Source organism: Bubalus kerabau, chromosome 6 (assembly GCF_029407905.1).
Source record: "Bubalus kerabau isolate K-KA32 ecotype Philippines breed swamp buffalo chromosome 6, PCC_UOA_SB_1v2, whole genome shotgun sequence".
In the NCBI taxonomy this organism is placed as follows: Eukaryota; Metazoa; Chordata; class Mammalia; order Artiodactyla; family Bovidae; genus Bubalus; species Bubalus kerabau.
Genome location: NC_073629.1, coordinates 52,076,394 through 52,095,236, shown reverse-complemented (window position 1 = coordinate 52,095,236; position 18,843 = coordinate 52,076,394). Strand labels below are relative to the sequence as shown.

At 37.3% G+C, this 18,843-nt stretch overlaps 1 protein-coding gene, 1 long non-coding RNA gene, 1 other non-coding gene and 1 pseudogene across 9 annotated transcripts in view; 2 read left to right on the top strand and 2 right to left on the bottom strand.

Moving 5' to 3' along the window:
- Positions 1–7,314, top strand: part of BTBD8 (BTB domain containing 8) — a 95,296-nt gene extending 87,982 nt beyond the window's left edge. For 2 of the 7 annotated variants that reach the window (XM_055585143.1, XM_055585142.1), the window contains 2 exons: positions 1,040–3,361; positions 4,633–7,314. In XM_055585143.1, the coding sequence (XP_055441118.1) occupies positions 1,040–3,361; positions 4,633–5,102 (2,792 nt within the window). In that variant the 3' untranslated portion in view covers positions 5,103–7,314. The remainder of the gene's footprint in view (positions 1–1,039; positions 3,362–4,632) is intronic. The other 5 variants (XM_055585140.1, XM_055585138.1, XM_055585141.1 and 2 more) reach the window with 4 other exon arrangements.
- The window catches only part of LOC129655140 (uncharacterized), a 38,267-nt gene that overhangs the window by 10,393 nt on the left and 9,031 nt on the right, over positions 1–18,843 (bottom strand). The gene's annotated exons all lie outside the window — the stretch shown is intronic.
- LOC129655138 (40S ribosomal protein S20-like) lies at positions 11,562–11,923 on the top strand (annotated as a pseudogene).
- Positions 17,973–18,077, bottom strand: LOC129656666 (U6 spliceosomal RNA). Its single transcript, XR_008716457.1, has one exon. It is a non-coding gene; the product is annotated as a U6 spliceosomal RNA (small nuclear RNA).

Below are 18,843 nucleotides of genomic sequence, written 5' to 3'. Positions count from 1 at the left end.
GTATTTCTTCAAAGCTTCCCTGATAACTCTAAGAATTCCATCTGCAAAGCCAACACTAAAGAGCTCTTTAAAAACTAATGGTACAGTCTAGAGAGCTGTCATACATAGGAAGGAAGAATTTTCTCTCTAGACTCTGTGCTGTGCCTGTTGTTTTCCATGTTCTAAGAAAGAGAAGAATACTGATCAGATTGCATAATTTGCTAATATAATAACAGATTTTAAAAATTAGTTTGCTTTATGCATTAAGCATTCACATATGTAAGAGAAGTTTGTAAAATGCTAAACACAGTTCTGATGTAGGTAATGAATTAATACTGAAAGTAAATTTTAAAATAAGCCAGAGAAAAATTGTTCATATTCTAATAACAGATAAAAATTAAACATTTAAAAAGATTTGGTAATTCTGTTTGACAGTTTTAAATGCTCAAAATATCATCTCTAGAACTTCAACCATTATAAACAAGTGAATTCTCAAAATCAATCCTCTTTCCTTCCAGTAACCAGCTTTAGTTTCAACTGCAGATCTAAGTTGTTAACCCTAATGAGCTATAATAATGATCTGGTTATGAGAAATAAATTATTTTTTTACTGTTCGAAGAAAAAATTGCAACAGTTTCAACATTTCTATTTTATATTTAGTTTGATTCTCCTTTTCAACTGTGTGGAACAGTCTATTTTCCGCCCCTAGAATTTCAAAGGGAAGACCCTTATTACTCTCTTGGCATAAGAAAACCAGATTTTTCTACCTGCGTATATTTATGCAAATCCAATTCTGGCATAAGATTCAATGCTCTTTGCTTGAAGAAGAGAGAGCCTATTTTAATAATTTTACTTAAGATGCTGCAATAGGTTCTCTATATTTGCAGTAAAAAATATTTTTTATTTTATCAAGTCACTAACTCCTAATTTGTAATTGTCCATTTGATCTTATGTTACCATTTCATCATGTTATCTTTTTGTTTCTTTTAAAGGATTTTAAAAACCATATTGAATTTCACTCACAAACTGGAAGATATATTTTTTAATTTTCTTTTCTTAGGATCCCAAGGATCACCAAATTCAGTAAAATCTTCAGTTTCTTCAAGGCAATCTGATGAAAATGTGACAAAATTGGACCACAGTGTAACTACAGATAAACAGACACCTAAGAGAAAAATTGTCAAGCAAGGACAAACAACTTTGCCTAAGATTAGTGCAAAAAAGGTCACAATGCCTAAAATCCCAAATCAACCCAAAAGAGGTGAAAATTTGAATAATAAAGATTCAAAACCGAAAACACTTCCTGAACAGGTTATACTGAAGACTCTGCCTTCTTCTCAGAGACCTTTAAAAAGCGAACCATCTGTTGTCCAAAAAAGTGTGTTTCTTGATGTATGTGACAATAATAACAAAGGCAGTGTTTCTGAACAGAAGCCTCATGAACCTCTAACTAATCTCACAGCCAAAACCAGTGATGCAGAAGCATTTCAGTCACCGTGCATACTCGACTCACAGAAGACACTGAACAATCAAGAAAAAGAGAAGTTGGTGTTAGAATGCCAAAATATTTCAAATCTGGATAAATTAATAAAACATGAACTGGAATCAAAACAGATCTGTTCAGTTAAAAGTGAAACAAATGTTTCTGGCCACAAAAAAATAGATCACTACACCACAGCTAAAATACCTTGTCATTCTGATGAGACTGATAATGTCGATCCAAAATTTTATAGTACCACTGCTCTAAAATCCATGATTTCAAATCCTGAAGAAAACTCTTTGAACTCTAATCCCGTTTGTGACTTAGACTCAGCACACGTAGAACAACTCCATTCAGAATCAGATAGGAAGAAGCAAGTAGGGAGAAAAGATACAAACCAAAAATTAAGCATTAAATGTGTGAAAGATGTATTACCTTGGGTTCCTGAAAAGACAAATGGTACCTTAAATTCTGGTCAAGATGACAGAAAATCTAAAATTCATGTAGAAGAAGAGACAGTTCCTAGTCAGTTGTCTGATGACTCTGCCATGAATGAAGACAATCATGCTACAGTAGAGTCACATATTTCCTCCAAGTGTTTTTTGGAACAAATATCAGGGAAAAATTCTAAAGATATGGAAACAACAGAAACTTCAGAGAGCCATGAAACTCCAGAAGCACCATTCATGAGTCACTGGAATTTGAGTACCAATGTTCTGCATCAGAGAGAGAGTCCTGAATCAGACAGTGGCAGTGTTACAACATCCTCTGATGACATAAAGCCCAGATCTGAAGACTATGATGCTGGAGGGTCTCAGGATGATGATGGGTCAAATGACAGAGGGGTTTCTAAATGTGGCACTATGCTGTGCCATGATTTTCTTGGAAGGAGCAGCAGTGATACCAGTACTCCTGAAGAATTAAAAATATATGATAGCAACTTAAGAATTGAAGTGAAAATGAAAAAGCAAGGTAGTAGTGATCTTTTCCAAGTTAATTCAACAAGTGATGATGAGATTCCCAGGAAAAGGCCAGAAATTTGGTCTCGATCTACAATAGTTCATCTTAGGGAAAAAGAAAATATTCCACGGGGCAGTGTCCAGTTTGTACAGGAGGTAGATCAGGTTTCTTCCTCAGCAGATGAAACAGAAGATGAAAGGTCTGAAGCTGAAAATGTTGCAGAAAATTTCTCTACATCTAACCCAGCTCTTCAGCAGTTTCAGGGGATAATTAATCTAGCTTTTGAAGATGCAACTGAAAATGAAAGTCATGAGTTTCGTGTAACTAAAAGTTTTAAAAGGTCTGTTTTACTTTCCGTAGATGAATGTGAAGAGATAGGATCTGATGAAGGGGAGGTCCATGCTCTCTTTCAACCTTCTGTAGATTCTCTCTCACCTTCTGATGTTTTTGATGGCATTTCTCATGAACATCATGGAAGGACCTGCTACTCCAGATACTCACAAAGAAGTGAAGGTAGTGTTTTAGAATGCAGACAAAAGAAAAGCAATAGTATATATAAAAACAAAAGCTCTCCCTTGAGTCTTAGTAGCATTGACTCATCAAGAAAAGATAAACAGAGTGCTTCAGCCACAGAAAAAAAGGGTACAACAGATGTCCTGTCCAAAGGAGGCATACAGCTTCCTCCAGGAGATAAAGTATGTAGTGGAAGCAATGTGGATAATGACTTTGAGACACACAGCAAATTTTCAGATAGTGATATAAAATCTCAAGAAAGACCATGTCATTTGGAACTTCATCAAAGAGAATCCAATTCTGACATACCAAAGAACAGCTTCACAAAGTCTCTGGACTCCTGTCGGAGTCAAGTTCTGCCTCAGGAAGGTCAAGTGAAAGAAAGCCATTCTACAGCTACCGAAAAAGCTAATATTGCTTTATCTGCAGGTAATGTACAGAAATAGACATGCTAAATTCATAAGAAAATGAGTTTATAGAATCTTAAAGTTGTCGGTAGCCCCTGAATGTTATATTTTAGTTAGAATAACTGCTTAAGCAACAGATTCAAATTTTAAATGAAAACTGGAATTTCTTAATAGAATGAAAATTAGCTAGTTGCTCTTAATTGTTCACTTAAAATCTTAGTGAAAAATTAACATCTAATAAAAATTTTGGTTGTTTGTTAGAGCTAACCTACTAAGAGATTTTGAGTAAAGAGAAAAACATAGTTTGCTATTATTTAGTTATTTATGTCTAATTTAACATAGGAATTCTTGACTATTAGAAATTTTATTATACATTGGATATGATTTATGAACTATGCTAATATATATCTAAGAGGGCTGTGCAATAAGTATAGTAATATGTAACTAAAAACACTGAACTATTTTAACTAGATTAATTATTAAAATTTATATGCATTTTACAGAGATTAAGACTTTCAGGATCACTATAATTCTGTTCTAAAATTTTCAAGTAAAAAGATAAATTTCTTTAAAGAGATTATATTTAGAGAAATGATAACATATGAAAAAAGCCCAGGCTTATTTCATATGTATAGATGGTTTCCTGTCTAATTGTTTTGTGTGTTTGTCTTCCTTATTATTGTAATTTGAACTATGACCCACATTTAAATATGCAATAGTGGCTGATTGAGTAGCTATTGTATACCAGAATGAAGAAAAATACTTACCGATAGTCCCTGTTCAGCAAAATCACAAAAGCAGGGAGCTCTTAAAGTTGTACTTTTTTGTTTGTCCTTGCTTGCATCCTTCTTTGCATGTGCAATATACAAGTAAGTCTTTAGATAAAATGTATTGATTCTCCCTTTGAAACTGACTTACCTTAAACATCACCATCAAATAACCATGTCCTTTTTTCTCTTTAAGTTTCTATTGTAGTGAATTAGATATATGTGTGCATTCTGTTTATGTTTAAATAATTTTTGTTTTCTGTATCACAAGCTTTTACATTAAATTATGGAGAATTATTGTTAGTTTCCTATGTTGATTTTCCTGTTAAACATTACCTTCAAGTTTTTTTTTTAAACAGAGAAAAAGAAATGCCTCAAAAATCTTCTCAATTTTGTATAAATGTTATTTTTCCCGTGTTATTTTTTTGGACTATAACTGTTATATTGTGTTAATAATTCTACAGAACTCTGAGGGGGTACCAACATGTGCAATTTTTACATTGTGTAGTATTATGAATTATTTCAGGAGACATAGATGGTTGTGACACAGTGGCACAAATCTACATGTATGACCATCGGCCTTCAAAAACCCTGTCTCCAATATATGAGATGGATGTAACAGAAGCATTTGAGCAGAAAATGGAATCAGAAACACAAGTTACAGACATGGATTTTGAAGATGAGCAACACTTTGCAAAACAAGACTGGACACTATTAAAGCAACTGCTCTCTGAACAGGACTCTAACTTAAATATCACAAATTCTGTTCCTGAAGACTTAAATTTAGCACAGTATCTAATTAATCAGACACTACTTTTAGCACGAGACAGCTCAAAACCTCAGGGTAAAGCACATGTAGACACTTTGAACAGATGGAGTGAACTAACATCTCCATTTGATGATTCCTCAGCAAGCATTACCATGGCTAGTTTTTCCTCTGAAGAATGTTCACCCCAAGGGGAATGGACAATTCTGGAACTGGAAACTCAGCATTAAGAGTGTTAACACTTCAGAAAATGTTAAAATATGCCACCTCTTTATTTTTTTGATGTTTATATTGTATCCAAATGATAACTGCATTAGCCAGATTTAGTCTATCCTTACTATTGAGGAAGTCTTTCCAATTTAGTTCGTTTATTAATATGATATCATATGTAGAAAAAAGTGGTTTTTTTCTAAAAATCTTGAGCATGTTTTCTATAATTATTGGAGAATTTAGAAGACCTATAAGGAAACCCTTGCTTTAGTTTTCCTTTCCTAACTGGTCAGTTACTTGTTTATCATTCAATAATTAAAAATGTGAATGCACAAGTAGAACAGTCCCTTTTTTCTCTGCATATGGTAACAGTAATTTAACAATAAAAAAAAACTTATCATGCTTGTGTCAATTTATGTAGAGTTAATCTGTGACGTTCAAACTCAGGTTGGTGTGGTTAGGCTGATAGCTAGTATTAGGAAAAACCTTCACTTTTCCAGCCATTTAGATCCAGGAAATTGTTAAGTAAATGCATCTCAAATTTCATTGACATTTTTACTAAAACAAGAGGAGCAGAATTTCCTGTACCTCTTTTGGGGGATATATCCAGAGAAAGGCATCTGCTGTTATTCAAAAGAAGTAGGAAAATTGTCCATCGGTTTAATCTGTACAGTAATTCCTTTGGGTGATGGGATATAATAGAATTGGCATCTCTCAAAGCTTTGAAACTGACTCATCATTTCTCTAAAATATATCAGAAGTAAAAAAATCTTTTGGTTTAGAATTCCTTTAGTAATTTAACAAAGTTTTGGGGGAATTCCCTGGTGGTCCAGTGGTTAGGACTCCGTGCTTTCAGTGCTGTGGCCCAGATTCAATCCCTGGTCAGGGAACTACGATCCCATAAGCCATGCAGTGCATCCAAAAATGAAAATAAATTAATTCACAAAGTTTTCAACAAATGACAACAATAGAGATAATCTGTAACTATTTTGAATATCAACATCTATATAAATATACAATCATTTGGTATTCTTACACATTAATTAATATTAGCTACTAACCTGTTATACCATAAATTTGCTATGCTTTTTTTTAACTAGAAGCTCTGCAGGGGGCACTCATTCATTCAGTCAAGACTCAAATTTGTTCTAGGCTCTGAAGTGTGAAGATAAAGTTTGATTCCTGCTCCTCAAAACTGAGTTCAGTTTCTAATGAAGAGAGGAAACCATATAAGGTCAAAAACAGTATTATAAGAACTTTATATCTTAAAAGCTGGATGGGAATTTAGAGGTTAGTTTAATCCCTTCAAATTCCCAAGGAGGATTCTGAAGCCCAGAGGAATTTTTAAAGTGCCCAAGGTCCCACATGATCTGTGAGCCAGAATCCAATATTCCTTAATTTCAGTTTGATGTTATTTCTACTCCACAACATACTTCATTTGGTATATGATAGAGTCAGAAACAGCACAGATTCTCAAGACAGTATGTGATTTTCTTTTTCTCCAAATGTGAAATTGTTATTTTAATAAACTACCTCAGAAGTTTACAAATTTATTACTGAAACTTCATTTCTTTCATGTCATACGTGCAAATAGATAGTAGGGAACGAAATTTGCTTAAGTATGACACCTTAGGTAATTTCAGGAGTATGCTTTCTTATCATGTGCTTTTATGAACAATATATCTACCAGTCTGTTTCCTGTGGAACTGTGGACTAGTTCTTTATCATTCAGCAAACATATATTGAAAAATAATTGCTGAAATTTATTTAGCACTTATTAGAGGTTAGATATTGTGCTTGTTGTTGTTGTTCAGTCACTCAGTCCTGTTCAACTCGTTGTGACCCCATGGACTGCAGCATACCAGGCTTCCCTGCCCTTCACTGTCTCCCAGAGTTTGCTCAGACTCATGTCCATTGAACTGGTGATGCCATCTAACCATCTCATCCTGTGTTGTCCCCTTCTACTCTGCCTTCAATCTTTCCCAGCATCAGGGACTTCTTCCAGTGAGTCAGCTGTTTGTATCAGGTAGCCAAAGTATTGGAGTTCCAGCTTCAGCATCAGTCCTTCCAATGAATATCCAGGACTGATTTCCTTTAGGATTGACTGGTTTGATCTCCTTGCAGTCCAAGGGACTCTCAAGAGTCTTCTCTAGCACCACAGTTCAAAAGCACCAGTTCTTCAGCACTCAACCTTTATAGTCCAACTCTCACATCCATACATGACTACTGGAAAAACCATAGCTTTGACTATACAGACCTTTATCAGCAAAGTGATGTCTCTGCTTTTTAATACACTGTCTAGGTTTGTCACAGCTTTTCTTCCAAGAAGCGTCTTTTAATTCCATGGCTGCAATCACCGTCTGCAGTGATTTGGGAGCCCAAGAAAATAAAGTCTGTCACTGTTTCTATTTTTTTCCCGTCTATTTGCCATGGAGTGATGGGACCAGATGCCGTGATCTAAGTTTTTTGAATGTTGACCTTTAAACCAGCTTTTTCACTGTCCTCTTTCACCTTCAAGAGGCTCTTTAGTTCCTCTTCACTTTCTGCCATTAGGGTGGTGTCATCTGCATATCTGAGGTTATTGATATTTCTCCCAGCAATTTTGATTCCAACTTGAGCTTCAACCAGCCTGACACTGTACTAAATGCTTTAAATATGCATTAACATTTAATTCTCACAACAGTTCTATGAGATATGTGTTCTTACCTTTTTTTTTTTTTTTCCAAAACAAGAGACACCTTGGGAAGGGGCACCTGGCCAGAGAGCAGCAGGGTAAGGGAACCCAGGAGAGCTGTTCTCTTATCTTTATTACACCTGAGGAAACTGATGTAGCATCCTTACCTGAGATGAGCTATCCCAGTGGAAGGAACTAAAAGAGAATTAACACATTATACTGTTGTTTGGCGGATAACAATTGTATATGGTCAGAGTTGTAAGAGCTCAGAAAGAAAAGCTATGAACAGATTGTCAGGAAGAAAAGATTAGAGAAAGCTTCTTAGGGCAAGTAATATTCAGTGAATGACTATAGAATTTATTTAAAGAAAGGCCTTGATGGCTGCAATCTTGTTGGAAATGTAGGTCAGGCAACTTGACTTGAAGATGCACTTTTTTTGAAAGTACTTTGCTTTTTCTTAGATTGTGTGTTATAGTCAATAAAAATATTGAATAGAAATGTTTTAAAAAGGTGCTTTTATGCATAGTTTACCTAAGACTCAAAAACTCCATACCCCCCCCCAAAAAAAATCTAACTTTTTAAAAAATTCGAGTTCTTAGTGCAGGACTGATAAAGATTGCCAAGAGAGAAGCAAACAAAACTCATATACTGGCTGTGGGAATGCAATCTGGTACATTCTCATTCAAAAACTGACAGATATAAATAAACATATTCAAGAAAAACTAGTGCATATGCTCTAAATAAAAAGTACCTGTACTAAATGGTTGGCAGCAGTAATGAGGTATTGCCTCACACCAGTCAGAATAGCTGTTATCAAAAAGTGTACAAATAATAAATGCTGAAGAGGGTGTGGAGAAAAGGGAACCCTCATACGCTGTTGGTGGGAATGTAAATTGGTGCAGCCACTATAGGAAACAGTATGGTGCTTTCTTAAAAAACTAAAAATAGACTATGGGAAACAGAATGGTGTTTCCTTTAAAAACTAAAAATAGGCTAACATACAAGGGAGGAAGAGTCCAGAGAGTAGAGTACCAGGAGGATCAGGTTTGCATTTTAGAATGAACACTCTGGAAGCAGTAAAAGAGGACAGAATGGAGCAGGATTCAAGACAAGGAGACTAGTGATGACTGTTAGAATAACCAAGGCTTCAACTAGGGCAATAGCTGTGGAGAGAGAAAGGAGTGGACATATCTGAGAGTTTAAGATGTGGGTTGGAAAAACTGATTTGGAATCATGTTAGAAGACTCGGGTTTCTGACTGAAGTGCCTGGGTAGTGGATGATAGATATCATTAGACAAAAAAAAAATGAAGCAAGCTCAGGAGTGCGGATGAGTTTAATCTAGGACATACTGAGTCTGAGATGCCTGTGAGACATTCAAGAGGCTTGACAATATACTGTGGAAGAGTCAGAAAAACATGAAGACCAAAAAGGAGTGTTCAGAAGTAAGAGAACTAGGGAGCCAAGGATAAGAGGAGACCAGTGGTGAATACGTAATCACCACTCATCGGAGATGGGCAAATCAAGGCTGAGATTCTACTCTAACCTATCAAAGTGGCAAGGATTTTAAAAGTAATTTGTAAAAACAAATTCAATGTTAGCAAGAGAATTAGTAAGTTTAGGGTCTTCCGAATGTTACAATGGGAGTATAAATTACCTTTCCAGGAAATAATTACACAGTCTATGTTAAGAATATTCATAACTTCATATCCTTAACCTAGTCCTTTCCCCTCATGGGATCTACCATTAAGAAATAAGAATTTGAGACAAAATTTGTCTACAAAATGTTTATCAGAGGGATCTATAAGTGAAAACTGAAAACCAGCTAAATGCCAACAGTAGGAGAAAGGCTAAATTATGATACAACTATATAACACATGCAATGATTAAAATTGCTTTCAAAAAATTCTGTCTAATGTCAAGAGAGAAATACAAGAAAAAACCCAAAGTATTTATTTATAAATAAAATATCCAATTTTGTATACTAACAAGTACATAGAAGGGACTAAGTGTTAACAGTGATTGTGATTAAGTGGTGATTACTGTTTTTATCTTTTAACTCATTTTCCATGTTTTCTACAAGGCACAAAAGAATAGGTAGGATTTTTGTTTGTGTTTAGGTAAGTTGTAGTGGTTAATAGTGCCAAACACTGTTTGAAATGTCAAGGTGCACACTGAGACTAGTCCATTGGATTTGGACATGAGGACTTTATTGATAGTTTTTGTCAATTTTCTTTAAAGTAATAGCAAGTACAGAAACTAGACTACAGTGGGTTGAAGGGTGAACAGGAAGTAAAGAAGTAGAACTTATCTTTTCAAGGAGCCTAACTGAAAAAGAGACAGTGGTAGCTTGAAGTTACTGTTGTTTTTAAAAGTAATTTTAGCACTTTGAAAATAAGAGGTTGAGAATAATCAATGAATTGAGGGCAATCAAGGAAGAGGCAGGAGGAGGTGGGATCAAGTACAAGGAATACTAACTGATACAGGGCATTTCAAGGAACTTCAGGTGTTTAACATAAATAAAGCACTGGACGCGTGCGGGACAGCAGTGGAAGACAAATCTGGGAAAGCACAGGCAGGCCAAGACACGAGGAACCTGAAAGCCATGCCAAGGTCTGTGGGAAAGCCATTAGGCAAAGACATTAAATATTTCAATTTATTCTCAATGGCAGACATAGAACTATTTTCTAAAGATTACTCTAGCTGCACGTGTGTGTGCTAAATTGCTTCAGTCGTGTCTGAGTCTTTGCGACCCTGTTAGGGGTCTGTCCATGGGATTTTCCAGGCAAGAATACTGGAGTAGGTTTCCATGCCCTCCTCCAGGGCAACTTCCCCACCCAGGGAATGAACCGTTTTCTCCAGATTCTCCTGTTCTGGTGTACAGGTTCTTTACCTCTAGTGCCACCTACTTTGGAAGAATAGAGAAGAGACTGCAGGAAGGAAGAGTCATGCTGTGCTGTGCTTAGTCACTCAGTTGCGTCCGACTCTTTGCAACCCAGTGAACTGTAGCCCACCTGGCTCCTCTGTCTATGAGATTCCAGGCAAGAGTACTGGAGTGGGTTACCATGCCCTCCTCCAGGGGAACCTCTCAACTCAGGAATTGAACCAGGGTTTCCTGTATTGCAGGTGGATTCTTTACCAGATGAGCTACCAGGGAAGCCCATTGGAATAATTAAGGAGAAAAAGAGGCCCAAACTAAGGAAAAAATGGCCAAGTTGGAAAGAAGAGGATGGATTTAAGAGATAATTAGGAGGAATTTTGGTAGAATGAACAAGTTCAGTTGAGTTCAGTTTGGTTCGGTCACTCAGTTGTGTCCAACTCTTCGCAACCCCATGAATTGCAGCATGCCAGGCCTCCCTGTCCATTACCAACTCCCGGAATTTACTCAAACTCATGTCCGTACAATGAACAAGAAGTGGTTACAAATTGAGTGTGAAGACCTGCAAGAAGGGATGGAAGGGGACCCCTTTTCATATCCCAGATTTTGAATAGGTCAAAAACGGAAGGCTGATGGTTTGTAGTTGGAAAAAAGATAATTTTCAACTTAAACACATCTTATTTGAGATGCAATTGAGATAACCAAGGTATGCAATATGTCTTTCAAAATTCAGAAACCTAACAAACTAGTGGTTAGCAGGGGGGGAGAGGGGAGTGGGGAGGGGCAAGATAGGAGTAGAACATTAAGAGGTACAAGCTATTATGTATAAAATAAGCTACAAGGGCTCTTTGAGGAAAACACAGTCGCTGCTGCTACAGCGTCCCAAGGCCACCAGCTCCTGCTCCTGACTCACTGCTGTCCGGGCCGCCATGACTCTTACAGATACTTGCAAGACTCCTGTGGACCCAGAGGTGGCCATTCACCAGATTAGGATCTGCCTCACCAGCTGCAACTGTGAAGCCTCTGGAGAAGGTATGTGCTGACCTGATCAGAGGCCTGAAGAAAAGAATCTCAAAAATGAAGGGATGCGTTTAGATGCCTACCAAAACCCTGAGAATAGCTACAAGGAAAATCCCTTGTAGTGAAGGTTCTAAGACCTCGGGATCATTTCCAGATGAGGATCCACAAGTGACTCATTGACCTGCACAGTCCTTCAGAGGTTGTCAAACAGGTAACTTCCATCAGTATTGGATCAGAAATGGAGGCTGAAGTCACCATTGCAGATGCTTAAATCAACATTTTTAATAAATGAATAATCAGTTGTTATCCATAATCTACAAGGATATACTATACAGCATCGGAATATAGCCAATATTCTATAATGGCTATAAATGGAATATAATCTTTAAAAATTGTTAATCACTATATTGTACACCTGTAACTTATATAATATTGTACATCAACTATGAAAAGTGAAAGTGAAAGTGAAAGTTGTTCAGTCGTGTCTGACTCTTTGCAACCCCATGGCCTATGCAATCCATTGGATTCTCTAGGCCAGAATACTGGAGTGGGTAGCCTTTCCCTCCCAACCCAGGGATCAAACTCAGGTCTTCCACATTGCAGGCAGATTCTTTATGAGCTGAGCCACAAGGGAAGCCCATACATCAACTATACTTCAATAAAAAGAAAAATAAAACATGTAACATATGATACTTTAATATAATCTTGCAATAAGACAGCACATGAAACCCAGAAAAACACATAGAACTCCAAAACAGAAAACATAAAATATGGGGACTTTCCTGGTGGTCCAGTGGCTAAGACTGAGTTTCCAATGTAGAGGGTCTGGGTTCAAAGCCTGGTCAGGGAGCTAGATCCTACATGCCAAGACTAAAGATCTCTCATGCTCCCAGCAGAGCCAAATAAATAAGATATAAGATTGTTCATTTGGTTATTTAAACTTTAGAACTAATATATGTCCCAGATATCACAAACAGAATGAAGGGGCAAAAGATAAAATGAGGGGTAATTTTTTCTTTTTAACAAAAGTTAAAGGGCAAATGGTGGGTAAATGATCAAAAGATGTTTAACGAGACAAGAAGCATCAGAAAAAGAACCATAAAAGTTTTTGAAAATAATTGTAGATTAATTAATAATAAATTTAGTAATTGAGACTATTATTACTGACTACCCACTAAACATTTTAATTACTTAGGAGCTATGAATGAAAACTAATTAGACACTTTGGCAACATAAAAAAATTATTGGAGTTAATTAGATTTAACTAAGCACTTAAAATCAGAGAAGGCAATGGCACCCCACTCCAGTACTCTTGCCTGGAAAATCCCATGAACAGAGGAGCCTGGTAGGCTGCAGTCCATGGGGTCGCTAAGAGTCGGACACGACTGAGCAACTTCACTTTTACTTTTCATTTTCATGCATTGGAGAAGGAAATGGCAACCCACTCCAGTACTCTTTCCTGGAGAATCCCAGGGACAGGGGAGCCTGGTGGGCTGCCGTCTCTGGGGTCGCACAGAGTCGGACATGACTGAAGCGACTTAGTAGTAGTAAGCAATTAAAATATATTAAAGTAGAAAAACAATTCCAAGTATTCTTATACTATACAAGTTTATATTATTGGTCAAATCAGATACCTTGCTTGCAATTCAATTTCACTTCTAATTTTGAAAATCAAGCTAAAATTCTGGGCAGATTACATTAAAACCAATCCAAGAACAGTGTGTGGGGTGTATTTTTCATTGTTAATGAGACAAGAAGATCTACGAAGGAGGAAATGAAAGCATTTTGGGCTGTTGTGTGTGGACAAATACCTGAGTCGGTTTGTATTACCACACAGATCTACTTACAGCATATCAGTTTCGAACAGCTATTACTGCCATCACGGATTTAACACCCTTATTTGCTGCTTTTAAATATTTTTTAGAAACAAATAAATTATAAGATCCTTGTTCAACTCCTTTTGCCATAATTTTTTTCTTAAAAATTACTGGTCACTTTAAACTTTATTTGGACATAATGTTGACTTAACAACTTAGAAACAATAATTCAGTCAGTAGACCCTAAAGTTAGGAATACTACTACTAACTGAAGAAAAATATTACATAGGTAAGAATTCTTAGGGGAAAAAAAATGAGTTTTCTCAAATGCTTTTTTTGGAAAGATATGACTAGATACCTGACTCATCTGTGGGAGTGATGCTTCATTTGTGTATGAAAATATGTCATCTCATTATCATGTTTCAGTCCCCTTTATTTTAGTCACCAGTAATAGGACTGTGTATCAATTTTTATTGACTATTTACCCTAAGTGAAAAGTTGAAGTATATATAGTTTCTTTCTTTAAGTAATTTGTATCCTAAAAACTTCATAAAGAAAAAAAGTAGGAAAGCAAATTAGGAATATTTACAAGAGATATGACAAAGATTTATCTTCTTAATATATATATACCTCAATGTTTCCCTGGTGGCTCAGCAGTTAAAGCGTCTGCCTGGAATGTGGGAGACCCGGGTTCGATCCCTGGGTCAGGAAGATCCCCTGGAGAAGGAAATGGCAATCCACTCCAGTACTCTTGCCTGGAGAATCCCATGGAGGGAGGAGCCTGGTAGGCTACAGTCCATGGGGTCGCAAAGAGTCGGACATGACTGAGCGACTTCACTTTTCACTATCAATCAGAAGAATGCTAACAGCCCAAGAGAAACCTAGGTTAAAAGTCAAAAAAAAAAAAAAAATTAACAAAAGAAGAAATAGATGGTCAGTAAAAATACAAGGATGATATAATGTATTCAGTTCAGTCACTCAGTCGTGTCTGACTCTTTGCGACCCCATGAATCACAGCACGCCAGGCCTCCCTGTCCATCACCAACTACCGGAGTTCAGTCAAAGTCATGTGCATTGAGTTGGTGATGCCAGCCATCTCATTTTCTGTCATCCCCTTCTCCTCCTGCCCCCAATCCCTCCCAGCATCAGAGTCTTTTCCAATGAGTCAACTCTTCGCATGAGGTGGCCAAAGTACTGGAGTTTCAGCCTCAGCATCAGTCCTTCCAGTGAACACCCAGGACTGATCTCCTTTAGGATGGACTGGTTGGATCTCCTTGCAGTCCAAGGGACTCTCAAAAGTCTTCTCCAACACCACAGTTCAAAAGCATCAATTCTTCAGCGCTCAGCTTTGTTCACAGTCCAACTCTCACACCCATACATGACCACTGGAAAAACTGTAGCCTTGACTAGACAGACCTTTGTTGGCAAAGTAATATCTCTGCTTTTTAATATGCTCTCTAGGTTGGTCATAGCTTTCCTTCCAAGGAATTACATACTAGTTAGTTCAGTTAAGTTCAGCTCAGTCATGTCCAACTCTTTGTGACCTGCAGCATGCCAGGCTTCCCTGTCCATCATCAAATCCCAGAGCTTGCTCAAACTCATGTCCATTGAGTCAGTGATGCCATCCAACCATCTCATCGTCTGTCATCCCCTTCTCCTCCTGCCTTCAATCTTTCCCAGCATCAGGTATTTTCCAATGAGTCAGTTCTTCACATCAGGTGGCCAAAGTACTGGAGTTTCAGCTTCAACATCAGTCCTTCCAATGAATATTCAGGACTGATTTCCTTCAGGATGGACTGGTTGGATCTCCTTGCAGTCCAAGGGACTTTCAAGAATCTTCTCCAACACTACAGTTCAAAACCATCAATTCTTTGGTGCTCAGTTTTCTTTATAGTCCAACTCTCACATCTGTACATGAGTACTGGAAAAACCATAGCTTTGACTAAACAGACCTTTGTTGGCAAAGTAATGTCTCTGCTTTTTAATATGCTGTCTAGGTTGGTCATAACTTTTCTTCCAAGGAGCAAACATCTTTTAATTTCATGGCTGCAATCACCATCTGCAGTGATTTTGGAGCCCCCCAAAATAAAGTCTGCCACTATTTTCACTGTTTCCCCATCTATTTGCATGAAGTGATGGGACCAGAAGCCATGATCTTAGTTTTCTGAATGTTGAGTTTTAAGCCAACTTTTTCATTCTCCTCTTTCATTTTTATCAAGAGCCTCTGTAGTTCTTCACTTTCTGCCATAAGGGTGGTGTCATTTGCATATCTGAGGTTATTGATATTTCTCCTGGCAATCTTGATTCCAGCTTGTGCTTCATCCAACCCAGCATTTCTCATTATGTACTCTGCATAGAAGTTAAATAAGCACGGTGACAATATACAGCCTTTCCCAATTTGGAAGCAGTCTGTTATTCCATGTCCAGTTCTAACTGTTGCTTCCTGATCTGCATACAGATTTCTCAAGAGGCAAGTCAGGTGGTCTGGTATTCCCATCTCTTTCAGAATTTTCCACAGTTTGTTGTGATCCACATGGTCAAAAGCTTTGGCATAGTCAATAAAGCAAAAGTAGATGTTTTTCTGGAATTCTCTTGCTTTTTCAATGATCCAACAGATGTTGGTAGTTTGATCTCCGAGTCCTCTGCCTTCTCTAAATCCATCTTGAACATCTGGAAGTTCACCGTTCATATACTGTTGAAGCCTGACTTGGAGAATTTTGAACATTACTTTGCAAGCGTGTGAGATGAGTGCAATTGTGCAGTAGTTTGAGCATTCTTAGGCATTGTCTTTCTTTGGGATTGAAATGAAAACTGATCTTTTCCAGTGTGCAACCACTGCTGAGTTTCCCAAATTTGCTGGCATATTGAGTGCAGCTCTTTCACAGCATCTTTTAGGATTTGAAATAGCTCAACTGGAATTTCATCACCTCCACTAGCTTTGTTAGTAGTGATGCTTCCTAAGGCCCACTTGACTTCACATTCCAGGATGTCTGACTCTAGGTGAGTGATCACATCATCATGATTATCTGGGTCATGAAGATCTTTTTGTATAGTTCTGTGTATTCTTGCCACCTCTCCTTAATATCTTCTGCTTCTGTTAGGTCCATACCATTTCTGTCCTTTATTGTGCCCATCTTTGCATGAAATAATACTAGTTAGTATAGAGGTATAAAAAATATATTCATCTATTTAATTGTAAAGATGAAATTATGAAACCTAATGTCTAGAGTACAGTGAGATTGGCACTGCATTCATACATGTTTGTGTAAGTATAACTTAGTGCAAACTTTCTGGGAAGCATTTTGGCAACTGGAATAGTGTCTTAAAAAACTTCGTAATTATTGAATCAGTATCTCACTTTGAGAAATGTGATGAATAATCAGAAATGGTTAAAAATAAGTACATACATGTATGTATGTATATATAATATTTTAAAGTCCTAAAACATAGATAAGTTATTTTGGTTTTTTGTTTTTTTTAATTTATTTTATTTTATTTTTAAACTTTACAATATTGTATTAGTTTTGCCAAATATTGAAATGAATCCACCGCAGGTATACATGTGTTCCCCATCCTGAACCCACCTCCCTCCTCCCTCCCCATACCATCCCTCTGGGTCATCCCAGTGCACCAGCTCCAAGCATCCATGTTGGGATACTAAGCTACTTTATTAAGTGTCATGTTCAATAAGAATATTTGATGATTTGGGGAATGCTCACAATAAATGAAGAGGTTAGATATTAATATGTATGTGTATGTAGTATAAAATACTACATATATATAGTATATATATAGTATAAAATGTATATGTAGTATAAAATATTTATGAAAAACACTGCTGTGATAGTCTTATGTATCAATCTGGTTGGGATCTGGTACCCAGTTATTTAATCAAACACTAATTTAGGTGTTGCTGTGAAGGTATTTTATAGGTGTATATAATCTCTACAACCACTTGGCATTAAGTAGATATTATCTTCAATAATGTGAGTAGACCTCACCAATCAGTTTAAGGCCTTAAGAACACAAACTGAGATTTCCTGAAGAAGAAGTTCTGTGTTAATATTGAAACATCAACTCCTACCTGAATTTCCGTCAGGCCCTACAAATTTTAGATTTGCCAGCCCCTGTAATCCTGTGTACCAATTCCTTAAAATAAATCTCTTTGATATATGTGTCCTATTGGTTCTGTTTCTCTGCACAGTCCTGACCGGTTTAACTGAAAATATCCTATCCTACATTCTAGTTTTCTTTTCCTTCCCAACAGAATCCTGAATTTTATAGCTGGGCACTTGGCTACTCAGAATGAAGATTAGATTTCCCTGAACCATGTGACAAGGTTCTGACCAATAAGGTATAAATAAAAGTGTTGAGTGATACTTCCTGAAAATGTCTCTAAAGTGGACGGGCAGTCCTTCTCTTCTTTCCCTGAAAATTTCTCGAAAGTAGATGGGCATTCCTTCTCTTCCTTTCCAGAGCACAAACATATTCTTTTTCTTTTCTAAAAATATGGAATGCTTCATGAATTTGCATGTTATTCTTGTGCAGGGGCCATGTTAACCTTCTCTGAATTCCAACTTAGTTCATGTGCAGCCCAAGCAGAGCTTCCCAGATGATGCTAGTGGTAAAGAACCCTCCTGCCAAAGCAGGAGTCATTAAGAGACGCAAGTTCCATCCCTGGGTTGAGAGGATCCAACCCATCCCAGTATTCTTGCCTAGAGAATCCAATGAGAGAAAAGCCTATGCTATGCTAAGTCACTTCAGTCATGTCTGACTCTGTGCGACCCCATAGACGGCAGCCCACCAGGCTCCCCTGTCCCTGGGATTCTCCAGGCAAGAACACTGGAGTGGGTTGCCATTTCCTTCTCCAAAGCATGAAAGTGAAAAGTGAAAGTGAAGTCGCTCAGTCGTGTCCAACTCTTAGCGACCCCATGGACTGCAGCCCACCAGGCTCCTCCATCCATGGGATTTTCCAGGCAAGAGTACTGGAGTGGGGTGCCATTGCCTTCTTGGCAGGCTACAATCTATAGGGTCACGAAGAGTCAGACACAACTGAAGCAACTTGGCATGCAAGCGCACAGCCCAGGCAAACATGCACAGATGGGTTCTATCAGCCCTCTTTTGTACTCGGAGGATGAGGGCCACACCCTAGAGATGGCAGAGTTGTAACCCAGGTATATGAATACCTCGTGAAACCACTATAGTAACCCTGGACTACCTATCTCAAGATTGCTATTACATAAGGGAAGAGAACTTTGTATGTCAAACAGTATTTCTAACTACTGTTCATTTGAATTTTCTCTTACATGCAGGCAAACACAAACCTAATTGATGTACTACATATGAATACATAACTAAAAAGAAATATGTTAAC